Source organism: Camelus ferus, chromosome 6 (genome assembly GCF_009834535.1).
Source record: "Camelus ferus isolate YT-003-E chromosome 6, BCGSAC_Cfer_1.0, whole genome shotgun sequence".
Lineage (NCBI taxonomy): Eukaryota > Metazoa > Chordata > Mammalia > Artiodactyla > Camelidae > Camelus > Camelus ferus.
This window is the reverse complement of record NC_045701.1, coordinates 5,952,922-5,973,637: the sequence shown is the minus strand read 5'-3', so window position 1 is coordinate 5,973,637 and position 20,716 is coordinate 5,952,922. Positions and strand designations below refer to the sequence as shown.

At 43.3% G+C, this 20,716-nt stretch overlaps 2 protein-coding genes and 1 non-coding gene across 8 annotated transcripts in view; all 3 read left to right on the top strand.

Moving 5' to 3' along the window:
• TLN2 (talin 2) overlaps nt 1-20,716 on the top strand; it is a 396,032-nt gene that overhangs the window by 151,843 nt on the left and 223,473 nt on the right. For 4 of the 6 annotated variants that reach the window (XM_032481038.1, XM_032481034.1, XM_032481035.1 and 1 more), the window contains one exon: nt 11,658-11,735. The exons of the other annotated variants lie outside the window; for them this stretch is intronic. The gene's annotated coding sequence lies outside the window, so the exon portion shown is untranslated. The remainder of the gene's footprint in view (nt 1-11,657; nt 11,736-20,716) is intronic. 6 annotated transcript variants of the gene reach the window in all.
• LOC102524617 (60S ribosomal protein L10-like) lies at nt 17,756-18,842 on the top strand. Its single transcript, XM_014558650.2, has one exon. It carries the CDS (start codon nt 17,950-17,952, stop codon nt 18,286-18,288), a length of 339 nt encoding a protein of 112 aa, XP_014414136.1. The 5' UTR covers nt 17,756-17,949; the 3' UTR covers nt 18,289-18,842.
• On the top strand, nt 17,798-17,932 carry LOC116664516. Its single transcript, XR_004321045.1, has one exon. It is a non-coding gene; the product is annotated as a small nucleolar RNA SNORA70 (small nucleolar RNA).

The following is a 20,716-nucleotide window of genomic DNA, read 5'->3' as shown; positions in this document are numbered from 1 at the left end:
ACCAATAAAAGGCAGGTAAGTGGCTTCCCTCCTGGTTTGTGGAGAATGCCCAGCCCTCCATTGTCTTGTGGGAGAAACGTGGGTTTGAATATTTTCTCAGCTGCGTAGAGTGAAATTCTAATACTCAAAGTCATAACAGCCAGAAGAAATGTTATATTCTGATTGTGAGATTAAAAAAATAGAGACTGGGAATTGCTTTTTAAATAGCACAGCATTTAAGTGTTTTAACTCTCAGTCTGAAGAGGTCTATCTGGTGATTATGTGATATTTTACGCTCAAGGTAACTGTGATTGTCTTACTGGAACACTTAAATTAAATATTTAAATCTTAATGGGAATTGGCAGGAACCGTTAGGGGAAGTAGACAAAATAATTCCAAAGAGAAGTCCAAGTGAATTAATATTAGCTTTAGGGTTGTATTCAAATAAGACTAGTTATGGTGGGTTGACGTGAAGCCTGTATATGCTGTTGTGGAAAGGAATCAGAATCCAGAAAAGCTGTGTGCTAGAAATGTAATCTGAGACATATATAATTTAAAATTCTCCAGCAGCCACATTAAAAAAGGTGAAATTAATTTTAATGTTTTATTTAACGTAGTACATACAAAATGTTAACGTTTCAAAATGTAATAAAAAATTTACTAATGAGTTACTTTATATTCTTTATGTAGTCTTCAGAATCGGTGGACTTGACCCTCACTGCAAGTCTCGATTTGGATTAGCTCCCCAGCGGGTGGTCTATGGCCACAAACAGCAAGTTGCTGTGCAGATGGAGAGAGAGTCCACAGTGAGGGAGATAATTTGCACAATTACTCAAGTGGTTCTATATTTGAATTCTGATTTGGTCCAAAATAATGTTAAATGATTTCACAGTTACCTTAGAGGGGACAGCTGGTGGACCCCTCTGGAGAGGTATCCCCTCCCCAAAGGCCTCTGGCCACCTGCATCAGTGACATTTTGCAGGTCAGCTCTGTGGGCGGGCTGGTTAATCGCACCCAAGGGCGAGGAGGGAGTGCAAGATTTGCCTTCACTTGTTCCGTGAGGACAGAGACCGAGGGAGAGAATCAAGCAGGACGCTGCTTTGTATTTTTGTTTTTTATTTGAAGAAAAAACAGATAATGGAATGATTCTTTTTTAATGAAAAGTTAATATGTAGGCAACTTGTACCTACAGAAGACTTTGCTGTTTGAAAGCTAGGTACTTCTTGATTCTGTTTTTATTAGCAAAGAACAAGTAGAGGCAAAGTTACTCTAGGTAGCGGAGCCACTGCTGGGAATGACAGAGGAACACATAAAAGGGAAGTAGAAAGTCCTAGTTGTGTCTAAGCTGAGCTGGGAGCCTCAGAACCCTCATGCCCTGACTTCCTCCTTAGGAGCAGGGGTCTGGGGGGAGGGGGCGTGGGGGCGCCCTGTGCTGCCGGGAACCCTAACTCACACCTGCTCAGCCTGTCTTGGTCATCTGTGTCTTGCTGTGTGCAGCGGGGACGGAGAGATGGCCGTAACTTTACTGGAAAAGCGTGGAGTTTTTATTTTTTCTAAGTGCAAACAGCTTCATTAAGCATTCTTCTGATTTAAAAATACTAGTTTTATAAGACAGTTAACATTGAAAGGGCCTGAGAGCTGGAATCATCTCTAGTGAAGGAGATTTGCACAAGGAAGTAAGGGGGATCTGGATGAAATGGGGATGACTATGAGTTGATAGTTGCTGAAGCTGGGTAATGAGTACTTAGGGCTTTATTATTCTCTTTATTATCTATTTGAATTTTTAATAGAAAACTTTAGATATTTAGATGGTGCATAAAGGTGTAAAGAAAAAGCTCTGGATTTCCATTATTCGAAAATAACTACCGTTAACTTGAAAACCATCTATTGGACATTCCAGACTGTGAAAATGCCTTGAAGAAGTCAGGAAAGATGTGAGTCCTGATTGTGCTCTTACAGAGATTTGATTCTAGTTCCAGAGCCTAGAGGTCACGTACGTGGACAAGAAAGTCAGTGTCTGCTTCAGGTGTATTTTACGCCAGGCCTTACGCCTATGTGGACCTTAGGCTGGCTTGTGAGGGAGGTTCTCCTGCAGTGAGGCTCAGAGGACCACATGGCCCATGAGCACTCAGCATAGGTGTAAGGAAACCAGGGTGCCACTGGCCTTGTGTGACTGAGTGCCAGGCTCCATGCCGGGCACTTGAGGATGCCTCAACTAGTGTCATTGTGGAACCTTGGGAAACCAATATTAGAAGGCGTACAATATGATATAATGAATTGCCAAATTACGCAGAGAAATTTACCAAGACCCATGAAAACTGAGAGAACAGCATGAGCAGGGGAAACCACATGGGAAAGAAGGCTGCTTGGAAAAGGGGGAACTTGGAATGACAGATCGGGGACAGGGAGGAGGACACATATGGCTCAGGAGATTTAATTCTTAGAATGTTCTAAGAGGAGGAGGAAGCTTCAGTAACAAAAGGACTGTTTGGTGTGGGGTATTTTGGTTTTGAATGAAAAGTACCTAAACGAATCTGTAAAGAAGAATCATTGACCAGTTGAGCACAGATAAGAGGGATTTAGCTTTTTGGAAAATGAATCAGGTGGCAATTCTTGAAGACCAGATTGCACATAGTAAGAGATATTCGGGCAGCCAAATTACTTTGGAAAGATGAATTCTGAGGGATACAATTGCAGCTAATCAGAGCCAAGTGATGGCAAGTTCTTATTGTTAAAAAATAAGTGTCTCTGATTGCCACATTATGTATACCTGAGTAGCTTACTTGTTCTTGATTAGCCAAACCATCTTCCCAAAGGGCCCCATGTTCTTGTTTGTAATACCTATTTCAGGTTGCCCAGAGCCTGATGAAATTTCACAGTGCACCTTAATTCTTCCTCTGACTTTTATGTTGTCATATGTTGGCTCACAGCCCCTGGGCAGCCGGGCTTTGAGGGCTGGAAGAACGAGCCATTATGCTTGTTCACAGGAGTTTAACGAGTCTCCAAATGGGAAGGCCACTCCTTCTCTTGGCCACAGTGCTGGGATATTCCATTAGAGTTGATGGGTTTTTCATTGGCATGGAAAATTAGATGGTTTACCCCTTAGGAAGTCTTATTCTCTCCTCATGTTCTTCAGTTGAATTACGAAAGTACAGAAGAAGTTCTTGAGGTGCTAGCATGAAGGAGTGGCCCTCAGATTAAAGGTTGAGATGGCAGCGACAATAAAAGTGGGGGAGGATAGAGCTTCTCAGCTCAGTTCTAGCAGGTGGAAGCTCTGTGTGGGCAGCCCCTGTTCACCCTCACTGCTCTGCTGTGTGTAAGTGATGTCCAGCTGGCCGGGTGTCTGGCTGGACCCCAGATCCTCCATCCCTGCTCCTATGGGCCATGCCCACCTTGTCTCACTCTAAACCTCCCCCAGCTCTGCCAGAGGAGTTTCCCTGGCTTTGGTTCCTGGCGGGGGGGGGGGGGCATGTGTAGCACCACACCTCCCCCTCTTCTTCTGGCTCGTTTTATTTCTATTTTCTTAGACTTTATTTTTTGCAGTACTTTCAGGTTCACAGCAAAACTAAGAAGCAGAAGGTAAGCCCAGTTCCCAGGAAACCACTGACCTCGCACACACACAGCCTCCCCTATTATCACCATCCCTCACCAGAGGGTACATACATTACAATTGATGAACCTACATTGTCACATCTCGTAATCACATAAGATTCATACTTAGCATTAGGGTTCACTCTTGGTGTTGGACATTCTAGGGGCTTTGACAAATACATAATGCCATGTATCCACCATTGTAGTATAATGCAGAGTAGTTTCACTGCCCTAAAAATCCTCTGTGCTCTGCCTGTTCATCCCTCCCCTCAGCCCCCAACCTCTGGCAACCACTGGTCTTTTTACTGTCTCCATAGTTTTGCCTTTTCTAGAATGTCATTTGGTTGGAAGCATGCAGTGCGTAGCCTTTTCAGATTGGCTTTTCACTTATAATTTGCGTTTAAGTTTTCTCGATGTCTTTCCATGGCTTGAGAGCCTATTTCTTTTCAGTGCTGAACAAGGATCCAGTGTATGGGTGAATGCTGCAGCCTCTAACCTCACCTTCCTGACGGAAATGCACTGATGGTTGACGAGCAACACATGCCTCTTCCTGTGTCTCAGGTTCCACTGTAGGTGCTCTGCCTGACTCTGTGCTCTCCCACAGGGTCCAAGCTGGAGTGAGCATAACGGATGCTCTTGAGGGGTTCGGATGGGGAGTAGTATAGAGGGACATATTGTTGTACCATTTCTGTAATCGTTAAACCTCAAGAAGCCTTTGCTTGCTTTCGGGATGGGAAAAAAGGTATAAGTATGAAATGCTGTATTTCCCTGATTGACAACAGGCCGAACAGGAGAGATGCTCACTCAGACACTAGGTTTGTGGCAGGAGAGCGAGTCATCGGCCAGTCCCCGGGACTGAAAGAGGAAACGGGGAGGTGGGCAGGGGGTTTTTAACTGCAACCTTGACCTTGAGGTACCAGGAAAGAGGATCCTGGAGAGAGGCAGCCTGTTCTCTTCAGTGTGGGTGTGCATGGACACACATACACCCCGACGCCATCCAGACCCTGCTGCTGCACCCCAGCCTCTTAAAGCCCCTTGCTCTCATCCCCAGCGCCTTATTAATTATCTAAGATATATTTGTTAATTCTTCAGATATTTATCGAGCACTTAATGGGTGTTAGGGACTGTGCTCCGAGCCTACGGACGGGAGCCACAGCTCTTGCCCCCTGGGAGTTCACAGTCTAGTGTGGAATACATATCATTCAATGAAGTCTCCCTGGAGTAGGTGAACTTGATGGGCTGCCAGGTGAGCAGAGGTGTGGGGGGCTGTGTCAGGCACGGGAGACGGGAGGTCAGAGGCCTCTGCAGGGAAGCAGCACTGCAGGTGCAGGGTCCAAGGGGGAGTGTGGCCTCGGTGGTGCTGGCACTGACTCCAGGACGGGCGAGGTGCGGGGCGAGGAAGTGAGCCCCAGAGATTCCTGGAGCCGGGAGCTGGGGACAAACTCAAATGACTGCCCTAGATGGTGTACTCTGGGGTGGAGGGGAGCTGGCCCGCGGGTGGCACTGGGCAGGGCTGCTGCAGTAGATGGGAATGTCGCCCAACAGAAAGTTGGGAACTACCAAACAGGAACACCCTGGCCATTGACAGCTTTGTAGGGGGAACGGGGGTGGGAAGGGTCCAATCAGTTTAATTTTCTGAATGACCAGGGAAGAAGTAAAATACTATTTTCCTGCTCTTTCCTCTTCTTCCCCTTAAAGGAAAAGCAGAATTTTTTTTTGTCATTTTGTGACTGGTTTATTTCAGTTAGCATAATATGCTCAAGATTCATCCATGTTGTGGCATATGACAGGATTTTCTTTATCTCAAGGCTGAGTAATAGTCCATTAGATGTATATATCATATTATCTTTATCCATTCATCCATCCTTGGGTCTATTTTTATTTTAGGTAAACATTTTTGTTAATATGTATTAATTAATTTTTATTTATTGAGATAATAATTGACATGTAACATTGTGTCAGCTTAGGGTGTACATGGTGTTAATTTGATACATTTTATAGGTGTTGATACATTTCTATATCACAAGAGGGTTACCAATGTAACATTAACTAACACCTCTATCACTTCACATAATTAACATTTCTAGAAAAAGCAGAATTATTAATTGTTCTAAAATGCATTGTCCTATTTTGTCTTAGTGAATCAAGTTTAGCAAAAACATTTGTTTTTATTTGTTCATCTGAAGGGGTTGCAACTTCTCAGGGTAATTTTAAGCATTCTGTTCAGAATATTGAAATTAGTAGTTTATGGTATTTCTTGATACCTGAACTCCATGGTTTGTTGCTTTTTTCAGCAAATTGGTGATTAAAAAATTTTTTTTTGGTGTAGTTGCCACTTTCTAAAACATGCATGTGTTTCTTCTTCCTTCACCCAAAGGGAGACTCTCTTCATAGCTCTGACTAATTGAAATTCCTTGTTATTTGAATGTTAGTGAATTGGGCTTTTATTAAAAAAAAATTGGTTGTAATAATGTCCTGAATATGGTAGTCTAGAGACAGAAAATTTCTTCTAAACAAAAAGTCAAAGGAAAAATTTCTTTTTGTGGGGGTCGCAAAGGATGGGAGATGATGGAATGAAATTGGCAAAACAAACTTTTTTGAGAAAAGAGAAATAGGAAATTCTTTCAGAGTGAGCATTTCAGAGTCAATTTAACAGAAAACTGTAGAGTGTATATTTTGGCCAGTTTGGCCATAAAATAATGAGTTAATGATGTGCTTATGTAAGCTTATTTATTCATTTTTTTATTCGTATAGTCGACTCTGTGGGGCATCCTTGAACCCACACTGTTCCAGGGCTGGGGGTATAGCCGTGTACCAGGTTGAGTCCCTGTTCTCATGAAACTTATGTTCTAGCCACTCACGTTACTAATTTCATTTTATTTGTATTGTTACATAAAGACATATAAATGCAAGTGAGAGACGGGAACAGTGAATTATAGAACAGCGGGGAATTCATGACGTTTCTCAAGCTGCCCAGTTGGGAAAAGTCCACAAAGACTGGGCGAGGTAAAGCAGTGTAATTACAGCACTTCCCGAGCCCGTAAACAGAGTTTCACACCACTTTGCATTGCTATTGTTTGCACCCCTAACCTGATCCTTAGAGGCCTTGTGCCTTCTCATGTGATTGTGAGTGTAATGGGCAGAGTGAGCCTTCAATCGTCATTTGCATAAAAGAACTAATTATAGCATTGTTTTCCAAACTGTCGTGTGGGGTACTTGTACCAAGACAGACTGCAAAAAAGTACAGGAATTTGTGTCCAAATAAGATTGGAGCAACTTATTTATGATCAATGTTCGCTCACGAAGGTGTCCATACTATTCTTGTATTAGAGAAACTCCTTCATTTGGTTTAAACCAGCATTTCCCACATGTATATTGAGAATCTTTTTTGGCATGTAACACCTCTTCCTAGTTTGCTGGAATGGTGCTTTTAGAGGAGTATCGAGGAATTTCTGGAGCCTTTCTTTCTGCTCTGCAGAAGGCAAGGTAGTATATCATTCCTCATCTCTGAAGGCCTTGGGCATTGATGCTTTGAGCTTGGCTTCACTAAGTTTCATTTGACCTAAGAACTCAGCCTCTAGCTGGAAAGTCAGCCAAGAGAAGCCCTGAAAGGAGAATCGGGCACTTTCCCTTGGAGGCAGATACCTTATGACACCCTTAAGCTGAGCATCCTTCATCACTGAGCTGTGCTTGCAACGAACACATTCTCAAGGTTTCAAGGAAAAAAAAAATCCTTGGCAAGTCGTAGAAGTTGGAAGAATTTTGTTTTCACAGTTTCTCCTCTTTTCTCTCTTAGGCTCTCCCTGTCTCTGTTTTATGGTTACTGAAAAATTATTTGGCTTCTTTCTTGTTGGATTTTATTCCTGAGCAATTAGTAATAAATGTGTCCAATGTTAGTGATAACTTCAAGCTAAGAGTCGTATGTACTGCTCATCTTTAGCTAAATTTAATGGATATCCTGCTGCTTTGTTTGGTCTTACCTTATAAAAGCACTTTGGTTAACGTAGGGCAGCAAAAACACTTGGGATGGTGCCCATCCGGGCCTGTCTTTTGATTTGTACGTTCGTGTCGATGGGTCCAGGGCAAAACTTGAGTGTGGTGTTCATCTGTTCTCCATCTTTCAGTGAAATGTGAGGGCAGATGTGTTTTTGGCTCCTTGGGGTCTGTACTCCATTGTGAGATTTCAGCCCTGTGCAATGTGCAGCTCCTTTGAGACCCCTTTGCCTCCTCAGATCCCCTTCAACTTGGCCCCACATTCCTATGGGGATTACACTGAGTGAAATGTGGAAAACAGAATCCATAAAACTCTCTGTGGAAAGGTGCCTTGTATGGTCTCAACCAGATTATTTATTATGTGTTTTGCTTCCTTATTGCTGTTAAGATGATAACCGATAGTAGATATTCCATTTCCTGGACACTTACCGGGCTCCAGGCACTGCGTTAAGAACTTCACCCATACATTCTGATTTCACTCCCACATCTGCAGTGTCTCGGTATTACCATCTCTGCTCTGGTGACAGGCTGATCTAGGGCTTGGAGAGGTAAGCTTCCCCAAGGAGGTAGGAAGTGGTCTGAGATGCAGAACCAGGGAAGCCCTGCTATTGGTGACAAGCCAGTGTCTTTTGCTGCTTTTTGGTCACATCTCCGTATGCCTCTCAAAGATGGTAGAACTTGGGAGCTGCCAAGTGATTTCTCATATGACCCAGAGAAGGCTACTTAAGGCAACGTTCGTTCCTTGAAATAGCTCCTGGTACCTTATAGTAAGTTTCTATATAATTGGACATGTCTTATTCACGTGTAAAAAAAGCATTTTTTACATAGGTGAGTGTCCTACGTAGAGACATACTTCATCCCAGAGTTCTTTAGGGACCGTGTTCCGTTCAGGCAATGAGTTTCAACCTATGGGCAGTTTCCCTCAAGGCTCGCACGGAGCTGGAACTCACATAAGACCACGTGTGACTCTTGAGCGTTGCTGACTGCCTTAGATATACTGTCGCCTTGAATGCTTACAATGGCCCTTTTCTTGGGCATTGTTACGGAGGAGGAAACTGAGGCACAGAGAGGTTAAGGCACAATAAGGCCAGGCGACTAATTAATGACAGAATCAGGATCAATCACTGTACTTGAAACCGCTGTGCTTTTGCCTCCCCCAAATGCAGTGTTGTGTCTCGTAAACCCTAATGCATCTCAGCCTCGAATGCAGACTTGCCCGGCTCCCCATCCATCCATCCATCCATCCCCATCTGTGCACTGAGGAGGGGTCAGCAGCTGGCACTGGCTGGCCTGTGGGTTTGTCTGGGTTACACCCTGGAGGTGCAATACTTTAGTTGAGTCTTTGATTGCTCATCTTTGAGGTTGGATAGTGGTTCTTGTCCTTTATCTACCTTCTAGGGAAATTTTCGGGGGGTGGGGGAGAGAAGGAGGCTTCAGGAGATAAAGGTGGATTAATTAGATTTGTACTTGGCATCCAGCACACCTATAAAGGGATCTGTACCTCTGTGCCTTTTTAGCCAGGTTTATAATTATGATATTATGGGGCTCTATGTATTATATGGAACTTTTGAACCTTTCAGAGTAGGGCAATGAGAAGAATAAATTTGTTTGCTGGAGATAAAGTGAACATAATGAGCCCATTATGGGAATATGTTTCTGTATTTTATAGTTTAAATAGGGAAAAAAAAACTTTTCACCTGTAAATATAACCCAATAAAAATAAATCTGCAGAGTGGTTAAAATATGATAATAGAGACTATTTTAACCATTGAAATGGCCTGTCTGGATAAATGTGTCCTCCTTGTGTTCATTCTTATTCAAATAGCCTTTTCATCAGTTCTCATATTAGTCAGGAATGAACCCACCTGTCTCTTAGAGTAGTTTTTCCGCCTTTGTTAGACTAGCTTTGAGCGGCTTGCTTCAGTTACTTGAGCTGTAGGTCATAAACAATACATGACATTGTGCACGATAAATCTCCATTCATGTGATTACACGATTTACAGTTCTGCTTTCAAATGGAATGGAATGACTGAGAAGGTGGAAAAGAAAAAGCAGCACTGTATTACACGGGACTCCTTTGTTCACCACTAACAAACCCGCTGGAGCTGGCTTGAGTCATAAATGAGATTTACAAGGGGACAGGTGTGGACAAAGGCAAGGACGAAGTGGCCCTCAGGACTGAAGAGAGGAACCAGAGATGAGGAAGGGAGCTCTCCGATCAGTGTTCACAAGCACACGTGTGACACAAATGTCACTAGGGTGAGAGAAGGAAGGTAAAATCTGTGCAGTCTCTTTACCCTCGAGCACAAGATTAAAAAGTAGCTTTATTCTTGGGAAAAAATAACTCAGGCTCATTATTTGAAATTCGAACAGTATAAGAAAAGTAAAAATTGTATCAAGATTCTAATAATCGGGAGCAGTCGTAACTATTTTAATAAACATCCTTCTTGGCACGTGTAAGGACATCCAGGAACACAGTGGAAGCATTCTGTTCTTGGTCATTTCCCTGTTTGATTCACTCAGAAGTGTATCGTGGATCTTTTCATATCAATAAATATCAATAAATACATGTTTACTTAGCATCTCCTATTTGTGGACCTTTAGGATGGTTACCTTTTTGTCCCCTCGTGATGATAAGCAGGGCTGCGTATTTCCATCTGTCTTCTTTCACAGCAATCAAATTGGGTAAATTCTCTGAGTGAATTCTTGGAGGAGGGGTTGCTGGATCAAAGGGTTTTACATTGTACACTTTACATGCTGACATAGTTACCTGAGTGGCTACATCCGTTAACAATAGCTCTTACCAGTCTTGGGCATCCCTACCCATCTGACGGGTAAAGTAAGACCTCAGTTTTCTAAAGTGTACTTTTTCATCATTAGTATAGCTGTGTATCTTTTCATATGTTTATTTCTCTTCTGTTCTCATGGAAAATTGATTAATTTGCTTTGTCCATTTTGCAGGGGATTATTAATTTCATTACCAATTTTTAAGACATTTTTGCATTAAGGATAGCAACCACTCCTATGTCTCTTGTATAAATATTTTACCTAGTTCCATATTTTATCTTTTGACAAAAGTATGTAGGTTGGTTTGTGCCTTTTTTTAAAATTTTTGATTTGTTTTTGCTTTTCGTGTATTTGAGATTCAAAAACATGTTGCCAAATGTCTTGGTTCTTGAGTTTCAGATTTGGATGTCATGTTATAAAGACCTTTCTTATCCCTGTATTATAAAATTGTTCGTCTGTATGTTCTTCTAGTACTCATATGATTCTATTTTGAGCTTCTTCTCTTTAAATAGAGAGAGAGAGCGTGTGCTAGGTTTTTTCCCTCCCCCTAAATAGCTTACCACCACCATTTACTAACTAGTCTCACCTACTACCCGGATTAGATTACATGTACGTTGTCTGTTTCATACGAATACTTGACTCTGTAGCTGCGTGTTTATTCTGGTTCACATATGAGTTTTCACTCAGACTACTGCTTGTTAATTGTGGCCGGCCCATTTTGTTGGTTTCAACAATTGATTATGGTGCTTCTCTATTTCAAATTGGGTTTGCATGGATAAGGTGTCAAATGGTTAGCCTTCAATGCATCAGGGAACTGGGAATGAGACTGGAACAGCTAAAGCAGGAGGGGACTGCTTCACAGATGCATTATAGGAACTAAGTAGGAAGAAAAAAAAAAGTGAACAAGACAAGACCTTGTGAATGCTGATTTTGAAAAGAATCAGAGTGCAGTGCCTGTGATTTTTAAGTGTTGGTGGGGGCAGGGAGGAGAATGTATATATTTGATCTTTGTTTAAATTCGAAGCCATTAAGCATTCCTATCACAGGGAAGCAAATAATGTGTTTTGCTTCTTTGCCAACTGTAACATAATTTAGGTCTTCCAAATAAGTGTCTTGGGACCTCAATTCCCTGTTGGTAAAGAAAACTCCCAGCCCATGTGTTGCAGCGGAAATTCATTGTTTCCTGAGTTATTTCCTTTCAAGCTTAGTGTGGGGGGAAATGGCCAAAGGTATAGATTGAGATTTTTTTTTCGAAATCTGATGTCTATAACATATCTTGATTCTGATGATTTTTATTATTGTTTTAGGTATTGCTGCTGAAGTCTTCTCAGATGCTTCAGACTATTTTCAGGGACACTGATTCTTTACATAAACCGAGAATTTAGGTGAGTCCTTTAAAAAGATGTTTTATTATCAGCTGGCTACCCTCCTGCGTTGGTCAAGTTTTACAGAGCCTTAAAATGTTGTCGCTTTGCACTGTCTTGTTTGATTTGTACCACGGTTCTGTGAGGCAGGAATGAGGCTCCCTGGTCTTACTACTTCCATTGCTGTTTGATTTTTCCACTCAGTCATTTGGTGGGGTGATGGGAGGGCCTGGAAGAGGAGATGAGCAGTTGGTTTTTTAACTTACTGCATGAATTCTCATTCATTCACATATGTTTGCTCCCTAAATTTTTTTGTGGTTGGAGGGAAGTGCTGGATAAGGAATTAGTGTAGAAACTTCCAGTGATCTTTGCCCTGAAACGATCTGGTGGTTCCTGTAGCCCTCCAGGGATGGCACACAATTAGTCTAGCATGAAATGAAGTAAACTTTGATGATAGATTTTTGATTTTCCCCTTTGGTGGTTCTGGTTGTGGCTGCACGCAACCACGTAGTGTGTATCCAGTGCCCTGGGCAGATAAAAAAGATGACCTTCTGCAAGTCTTGGCTCTGCCTTGATTAAAGTCTGACAGGTTAAAAAGGGCAGGTTGATGCTCCTTTCCTCAAAAACCGTGTCATGGCACATGGGGGGTTCCCTTCTGTTCTTGACTAGCTGTATAGCGAGGTGCAGATTCGTCTCTGCTCATCTCCATGTCCTTATCTGTAAAAGGCAGAGGCTGGCCCAGCCTCATCCTTCCCACACTTTTAGAATTTGTGGACTAGCGGAAAAAAAATTCAGGCCCAATTTTTACTAGATATTTTGGGCTCTACATAAACATAGTTCATAATGGTTGACAGCAGATAAGTACGTGAGAGTTCACTCTATTTGCAGGAGTCTCTGTTCTGTGTTTAGAATTTGTCGTTAATGATGGTGGTGAGCTATTTAGGAAGAGGGAAAAAAATCTAATGTGCATTCTCTCTCTACTTAATTTGTCATTAAGATTTTTAATAAAATAACTACCGTCTACCAACACCATTTCATGAAAGAAGAAATATTTCAATTCTAAAAAAGTAGGAATTGCATACATTTGACTTTAAATTATATGTGTTTAGTGGGGAGGGTATAGCTCAGTTGGTAGAGTGCATGTTTAGGTCCTGGGCTCAATCCCCAGTACCTCCATTAGATGAATGAATGAATGAATGAATGAATGAATGAATGAATAAATAAATAAATAAATAAATAAATTTATATGTGTTTTGCCTTGTGAAAAAGCTCTTAATTTCCATCCTCTTTCTTGTTTCTCTCCTGACCACTGACTGATAGCCATGAATTCATCAGCACTGGCCTAGGGACCGGTGTTTGGGAAATACTGGGGTGCGGCACTGCTAAGGGCTTGTCTACGTCTAAAACTGTATCATTCTTCTGAGGAAAGGAAAGATACTCTAGTTATACATCCACTATTTCCAGAAAATGCTGTGACAGCTAGCATGGTTGAACAAAGAGAAGTCAGAGGTCAGACAAAAGATAGGGTATTGTTCTGCTGGGAAACCCAAATAAAAATGGCTCATCCACGTGAAGGTTAAATTTAGCTGTGAGCCACCTTGCAGTCAATGTAAAAATGAAAACATGACAGCATGTTGAGTTGTCTGTTAAAATGTACAGAATCCCCCCTTCACACTACTATAGGCAGCCTCTGCCCGGGTGGTATTTGACAGATAAGTGTCTGCTTGCCGCGTGGGGATGCTGAGAGCTAGCGGTCAGGTGGCCTGAATGACTAACTCCAGGGACGTAAATGCAAATGCCAAGTGTGAGGCATGCCAGTTTGGGTGGGCGCCAAGGGTATGGCCAAGAGTTATGAGCTGAGGACGGTGGGGTGAGATGCACACAGGATAGGGAGGAGTAAAGGAGCTGGTCTGCCCTGGGCTCATCTGGGTGTCTTGGCACGGATGTTGTCCTTTGAGGATCTGCAGATGGCACTAGGTGGGCCAGTCTGGCTGAGGGCGCAGTGGACGGGAAGCAAGTCAGATGAATGCCTTTCCCATGCAGTTCACATTTCAGATCCGACAGCCATGTGCCACATGGGTTCTTATGCCATGGGTCTGTAGAGAATGGAAGAATACACTTCCTGTTTACCTCTCCTTGGGATGTGGGGCTGTGTTTGAGGGGTAGGATGGGTGGAGGACAGAGGCAATAATGGACTGAGTTAATAGGACAGTAAGACAGTGTGACAGAGGAGCAACAGTTCCACCTGTTTCAAGACGCCTGCTTGGCCCTGACTGCCTCTCAAAGTTCTGTGACGTCATACCGTGGTCTTTGTTGACTGCAGCATGGTGGTTCAGTCCTCTTGAGTCCCACCCCCGCCCCTCGTGAGTTCTGGCTTTCCTATGTTTTAACATTCCTGTTTTCTGGGAAACGTAAATGAAATTGGACAGACTTACCTGGTTGTTTTCCCTTCTGTCAGCCCAACGCTTGGTTTACTGCCTGATTTGTATGCTTCGATTGGATTGCTTCCACTCCAGGGATATTTATTTCCCTGCCCTTTCTTAGGAAAAAAAGCTCTATCAAATAACAGTGATGATCACAGCAGAAACATTTATCTTAAACTTACAGGAATATGAGAGATGATCTGAAATGTTGACGTTTCTGGGAGTGTCTAAAGTCATGAAACAATGCCGGCAGGAACTTTTGACATAAATGAGGAAGTAGAATTTCTTTAAAGGATCTGGGAGAGTCCAAGTTTGAATAAAATGTTAAGAATGAACAATGTAATTGATCAATCATGTTCTGAGTCTTTCAGGAGGCCAGGCCATGCTGGGTCAGATGTTGTAAGGATGAGTAGTTGAAAATTTGAGACAGCCATGCATCACAGGAGTAAATGTGGTGCTTTAAAGGGCTGCAAGCGGGAGACAGGAGAGAGATTGATGGAGAATACATTCAGGGGAGGACGTGGTAAATGATTTGCTTAGTGTGGAACTTAACGACTCATGGTATATTCCAGATCTGAGAATAAATGCGATATTCTGAACTTATCTCCATTTTCCCTCCAGGCTGGTAAGAAAAATATTTTAAAACCGATTTTAAATGAAAAACATTGTTTTTGGCTCTCTGGGGATTTTTAGTTCCCAGTGCTATTTAGGGAGGGTATTGAATCTGTAAAATTCAAAGCAGGATCTGTATAGCTCTTTGTTACTCTGTATCAGTCACTTCCAAGGCTGTGATGTCAGAAAAGATAAGTTGTTCCTATGTTTGCTTTTCTTCATTAAAAATGCAGTCTGTTATGCACTCTTGTCTCCCTGCCATCCTCCATTAGCTAGATTCTCTGGATGACTCTGCTTGTTGACTGTAGGCATTGCCACTTGCCACCCCCTGTGGGCTCCCTGAGTGGCTGGGAGTCTTAATTAGCATCATCTCGTTGATCAGGGTTTCCAGCCATGTGTTGGGGTGCTGATTCTGCTGTCTGTACGTGGTCAGTGTTTCCAACAACAACAACAGTAACAATCTCCAGATTGTTTTTTGTAATTAAACTTAATGCATGGGTGTTGTAGAATGTGCTGTTTCTTTAAGATCTTTGGCTAATTATGCACAGCAGTTAATTTCTCTCAAAGTTAAAAAAGCCCTTCTGGAGAACTCAAGCTTTGAGCCTTTTCTGTTTAAGAACTGATTGGATTTATGGACTCGAAGGCTCTGGAATACCTGCATTTAACTATTCTCCTATAGGATGTGAACCTTGAAAGACGACTTTTTTTTAGCTGTTAAGTCCCATATTTTGAAGATCTGAAATGACCATCACAGCCTTTCTGTTCTGTTTACAACAAACCAGAATTGGACAGCTTTCCAGAACCATAAAATGACTAGTGCACTTGCAGAATTTTAAACATGACTTTGCTAAGATTTAAAAAAAGTAAACACACGGTAAGGCCAGCTGCAATCTTCTCAACACACCACTGTAAGGCCTGGTAGACGTGGAGGAAAATCCTCCTGCTGTGATCTAAACAATGGTCTCATAGAGGATCTTTCATTTAAAACAAAAAAATTCAGTCAAAGTAATGCATGCAAATGGCTAAAAATAGAAAACACTATAGAAAGCTTTTAATGGAAAGAACAAGTTATCTTACTTGCTCTATTCCTTCGCTTACGAGCCTTTCTTCTTAGAAGCAACCACTTTTTTCCCCTCTGCAGATCATTTTTGCTGCTTTTGGTGATTTCCACGTGTATAACTATATTGCTTGCAGCACCGTTTCTCCCTGTGTCAGTTTTAGAAGCAGTTTCCTGGAGTCTTGCGATCACCGATTAGCTTGTTCTGACCGTCCGCTTCTCCCTCCCCCTTGACGGCTGATTCATGCTTTCGGTCCTCCTGCTGTACCCTCAGGTGGCCCCTGCGGCCTCTTCCATACTTACTCTGTCTCCTAGAGACACTGTTTCTTGTCCGCCACCCTTCTCCCACCCGGCCTTTCCATTTCGGGGAGCTGTACCTTTTAATTGTATATGCTCGGAGTTGATAATAATTACATTCTGTTCTTTAACCCCAGTAAGGGCTTCCATGATTTACCTGTAACTTGACTGCGAATGTTAAAACCAAGAAGCAGCATTTTCTCTGTTGTAATTAGGTGGCTGCCGTTCCCATGGCAGCCAGGTTGTGTGGAGGGCCGATATTCCTCCCTGTCTGAGCCTGACGTCCTCACACCGACGCTCCCTCCATGCAGCACTTGTGAGTGGGTTCTGCCTTTCACGTGGCACCAGCTGTCTTGAATGCAGCCTCAAGTTTTCCTAGACTCAGGCTTCCCATCTCTCCTGGGCACCCACTATATTTTTGGAGGTCTCACTCCCACAGCACCCCGTCCTCCACCTTTCAATGAGAACAGTGTGGTCTCTGTGTGTGCCACCTGTCTCTACGCCCGTGCTGATGGCCAGAAGTTTGTTCCCACTATTGGAAACACAGCTTCAGGCTCTGGTGTCTCAGAAGGGGCAGTAGCCTGGTCTTTGAAATTAGCCACCATCTAATGAGGACCCATCGTGTTAGGTACCCAGGGACTAGAGGCTTGGTGTCTGTTGATAGCCTCACACCAGCCCCAGGGAACAGATGTTACTACTGACATTTTGTACATACAGGAGTTGAGCTTCTGAATGAGAAACCTCGAAGGTCTCCCCTGGGAAGTGCCTCTTAGATCCTGGGACAGGCTGGGGGCCTGTTGCCAGCGGAAGTTGTGTAGGCTAGAGAAGACTTCTGTCTCTGAGCTGTCTTGCATGCTTTCTGCAGCCAACCTCCATCCTCCTCCCAGAAAGTCCTGCTGCTCCAGGAGAATGTGCACTGCTCTGGTCCCCCGCCTCAGCCTTGCTGTGGGCACACTGTGTGGCCACGAGCTGCTCATACACAATGGCTGGAAATGGTATATCCTTCCTGACTGAGGTTCCCTTTGTGAGTCTGAAGTGAGAAAGAGGGCTTCATACTCAGCCCCGCTGGTGAGTTGGAAAGGCGCTTTGTCAGTGGTGGTGGCTGATCTGGCGCCTGAAGTCTGTGTCCTTCGTTTAGTCCTGAAGTCCTTCATTTAGCGACCTCAGTGTAAGTTGTGTTTTGGTAGTTGTTTTAGGAAGACAGGAAGACAATCAGGTTTTACTCTGAACACTTTATTTTCTCTCATGAATGCAGTGGTCTGCACGAATCTTCTGTTATAACTGTGTTGAGTGAGTTACTGTTGTGATAATGACCAGCTGGATGGCGGTTGGGTTCCTCACACCGTGTTGGCATTCTCCCCTCTCTGGGCTGCCTGCTTTCCTCACTTTGAAGATCCCAGGCGGAGCCTTAGCAGTGGAACCAGCAGTCTCTCCACTGTCGACTGGGGGTCTTGTCATCTGCTTTCTGAGCGACAGGTCGGTGACTGTCCATGGAATTCCCCCTTGTTCCTCTGTTAGGTCAAGGCGGTGGCTTTAACGTGGGCTACTCGGTGGAATTCGTTCTCCAAACATCTTGACCTATTATGTTTATGCCCCCGAATAAGTACTGAATGGAAAGGAAATCTTGAGAGCCTTACCTCGTTTACTTACAGAGGGGCTATCTGGGCTTAGTGAAATCCAGACTGAATGAACATCTGCAGTCAGCTCAGCTGACCGTGCTCGTCTCCCTGTGCGGGCCCAGTGTGCAGTGGCTGCAGACAGCAGCCTCTTCAGTAGTGTATGCAGCCTGTTTTCTGTATGGGTTGCCCTCGTCGACCTTGGAGACAGCCCTTCCCAGAGGACATTCATGCCCGGATGCCGTCCCCATCTTAGGCTCCAGCCAGGTATGCGCAGTGCATTTAGGAAGCCCCAGGGTGCAGTGGCCAGGGTCCACAATGGCCAAGTCATCATGTCCATTCACTCCACGCTGCAGAACAAGGCGCAGGTGATTGAGGCCCTAGGCAGGGCCAAGTTCAAGTTTCCCAGCCACCAGAAGATCCACATCTCCAAGAAGTGGGGATTTCCCAAGTTTAATGAAGATGAATTTGAAGACAAGACAGAGAAGCAGCTCATCCCAGATGACTGTGGGGTCAAATACATCCCTCACTGTGGCCCCCTGGAGAAATTGCGGGCCCTGCACTCGTGAGAGCCTTGGCGCTGTCCCCTCCTTTACTCAGGCCCACCAATAAATCCTACTTTCCTGTCCAAAAAAAAAAAAAGAAAGAAAGAAAAATGGATAGATAGGGATAAATCTTTACCTTGTTGCTTTGGTAACCAAAGGTGAGTCTCCACATTTAAATTAGATAGTGTTAAGCTGTCCAAGATTCCCCTACCATCATCTTGCTGTGATTAATTCTGGCTTGGCAATTTGTGACTTTTATCTTGATTGATTGTAAGGATAGGAAAGAGTGCTAAGCAGAGTTGTAATCTGTGTGAGACATTTTTGGTTCCATTATACAAAGATCACTCATCTTCACAGTTTTATAGTGAAGTGATACTTGGGCAAAAGTGATTTAGGGGGAAAAATCCTTTGGGACAACTTAAATCTTGGTCAAACTTTAACCTAGGAATGTAGCTTTTAGAAGGCAGGGATAGAACCCAACCCTTCAGCAAGAGAAGGAAATAAGTAACATTTAAGAAGTCATTTTTTTTAATTACCTGATTCTAAACATCCCCAGTCCATTATATATTCTTCCGTTTATTTACCTCTCAGGAGTGAAGAATGACTCAATCTCCGCTGCAGGAGGACTTTTGGCTCCAGGCGTCTGGGTCGTGCAGGATTCTCAGTTCGTTTTGCTGTCCCTTTGGAGAGTTTAATGCAGGCATGGGGGACAAGCTGTGTGGAAGTGAGGCTCTTGTCCTCCCTGGTGGCCACTGTTCGCAGAAATTTGGATTCAGAGGAAACGTGTTCAGTACTCTGAACTAGGAGGGACAGAAATAAAACTTGGCTCTGGAGCATGTAATGAGGCTGTTCTGTTTGGTCTGCAAGTTTCCAGGAAGAACACAGTGCCGAGGCGTCTTTGACAAATGTCTTTGACAAATGTGCAGAGGAAGTTCAGAGGAAGAAGTAGAGACTTCTAATAGGGTAGAGCAGGCTTCCAAGAGAAAGGAGAATTTATTTCCGGGTTAATTGGTGTAAGTTTTGCTGCTCATAGTGGAGAAGACTGTAAACAGCAGCAGGTTGAACAAGATAGCAGTTTATTTTCTCTTGCCTAGCATGAAGGTCAGAGGTGGGTCCGCAGCTTCCAGGGCTTGGGCTCCTTCCAGGATGAGGAAATGTCACACCTTACTTGGGGGTGAACTTCTGCATTCAGCACTTAGGGCCAGAATCCTTTATAGACAGACTTACTCTTGAACATCCCTTAGGAAGTTGCCACATTAGATGCCCGAATCCTAGCTCCCGGTCGGTCTAGCACAGCTTAGCGGGTTTTTCTCCCAGCATTGGACTGTCTTGCAGCTAAGTAGTTGGCTCCCATGTTTAAGGACCATGTTGTGAACGGTAGAATTACTCTCAGCATCCAGATAGGACCGACCCCAAGAGGCACTTAGAAACTGAACAAGCCCAGGAAACCATAAGTTCCTCCCCCCCCCCCACGGTCATTCTGGGGCTTATGGGCTCCCTGAGAGAAATGGGAGTGGAGTTGCCAGCCAGACTGATTTATTCATACCTTTCTATTATAGAAACTTTCAAACATACCCAGAAGTGAAGGGAATTGTATAGTGAATCATGTGCCCATCGCTCGGGTTCAATGATGATTAATTCTTAGCTAGTCTTACTTCATGTATACTATACCCTTCTTTGTCTCACCAATTACTTTGAAGCACATTTTGTTATTTTTTCCTCTATGTCTCTAAAAGATAGGATTTAAAAACATTTCTATGAAACCTTATCACACCAAAAACATGAACATCACCAATACCTCCTTTATATCATTAAATAGCAAGTTAATGTTCACATTGCCTCAACTGTCTTATTTTTTTTTTATTTGTTTGAATTAGGATCCAAATAAGGTTTACATATTGTAGTTGATTGACATGTCTGTAATCCCCTTCTAATCTGTAGGTCACCATTCCACCTTTTAACTCCCTTGTGATTTATTTAAGAAACTGGGTTGTTTGTCCCTTACAGCAGAGATTCTCCAGGGGGCATGGTCCCTCCCCCCATCACTTGATACCATCTGGAGACAATTCTTGTTGTCACAGGTGGGGTTGCTGCTGGCATCTAGTGGGCAGAGGCCAAGGATGCTGCCAGAAGGCCTATAATGCACAGATCAGCCCCCATCACAAAGACCTATCTGGTCGAAAATGTCAGTAATGCTGAGGTTGAAAACTATGCTGTGGATTTTTCTACAGCCTGGGTTTTAATAATTGCTTCCCCCATGGTGCCATTTAACATGTTCTTCTATTCCTTGTGTTTTCTGTAATTTGTTCGTTAAATCTTGAGTTTTGGTCAGGTGCATATATGGGCTTTTGTTTTGTTTGGTGAGACTGCATCATAGGCTGTGTATTTTCATTTAGAAATACATGGTAGTCTCTTTCTGTGATATTATTGATCATTGATAATAAGTGCCTAT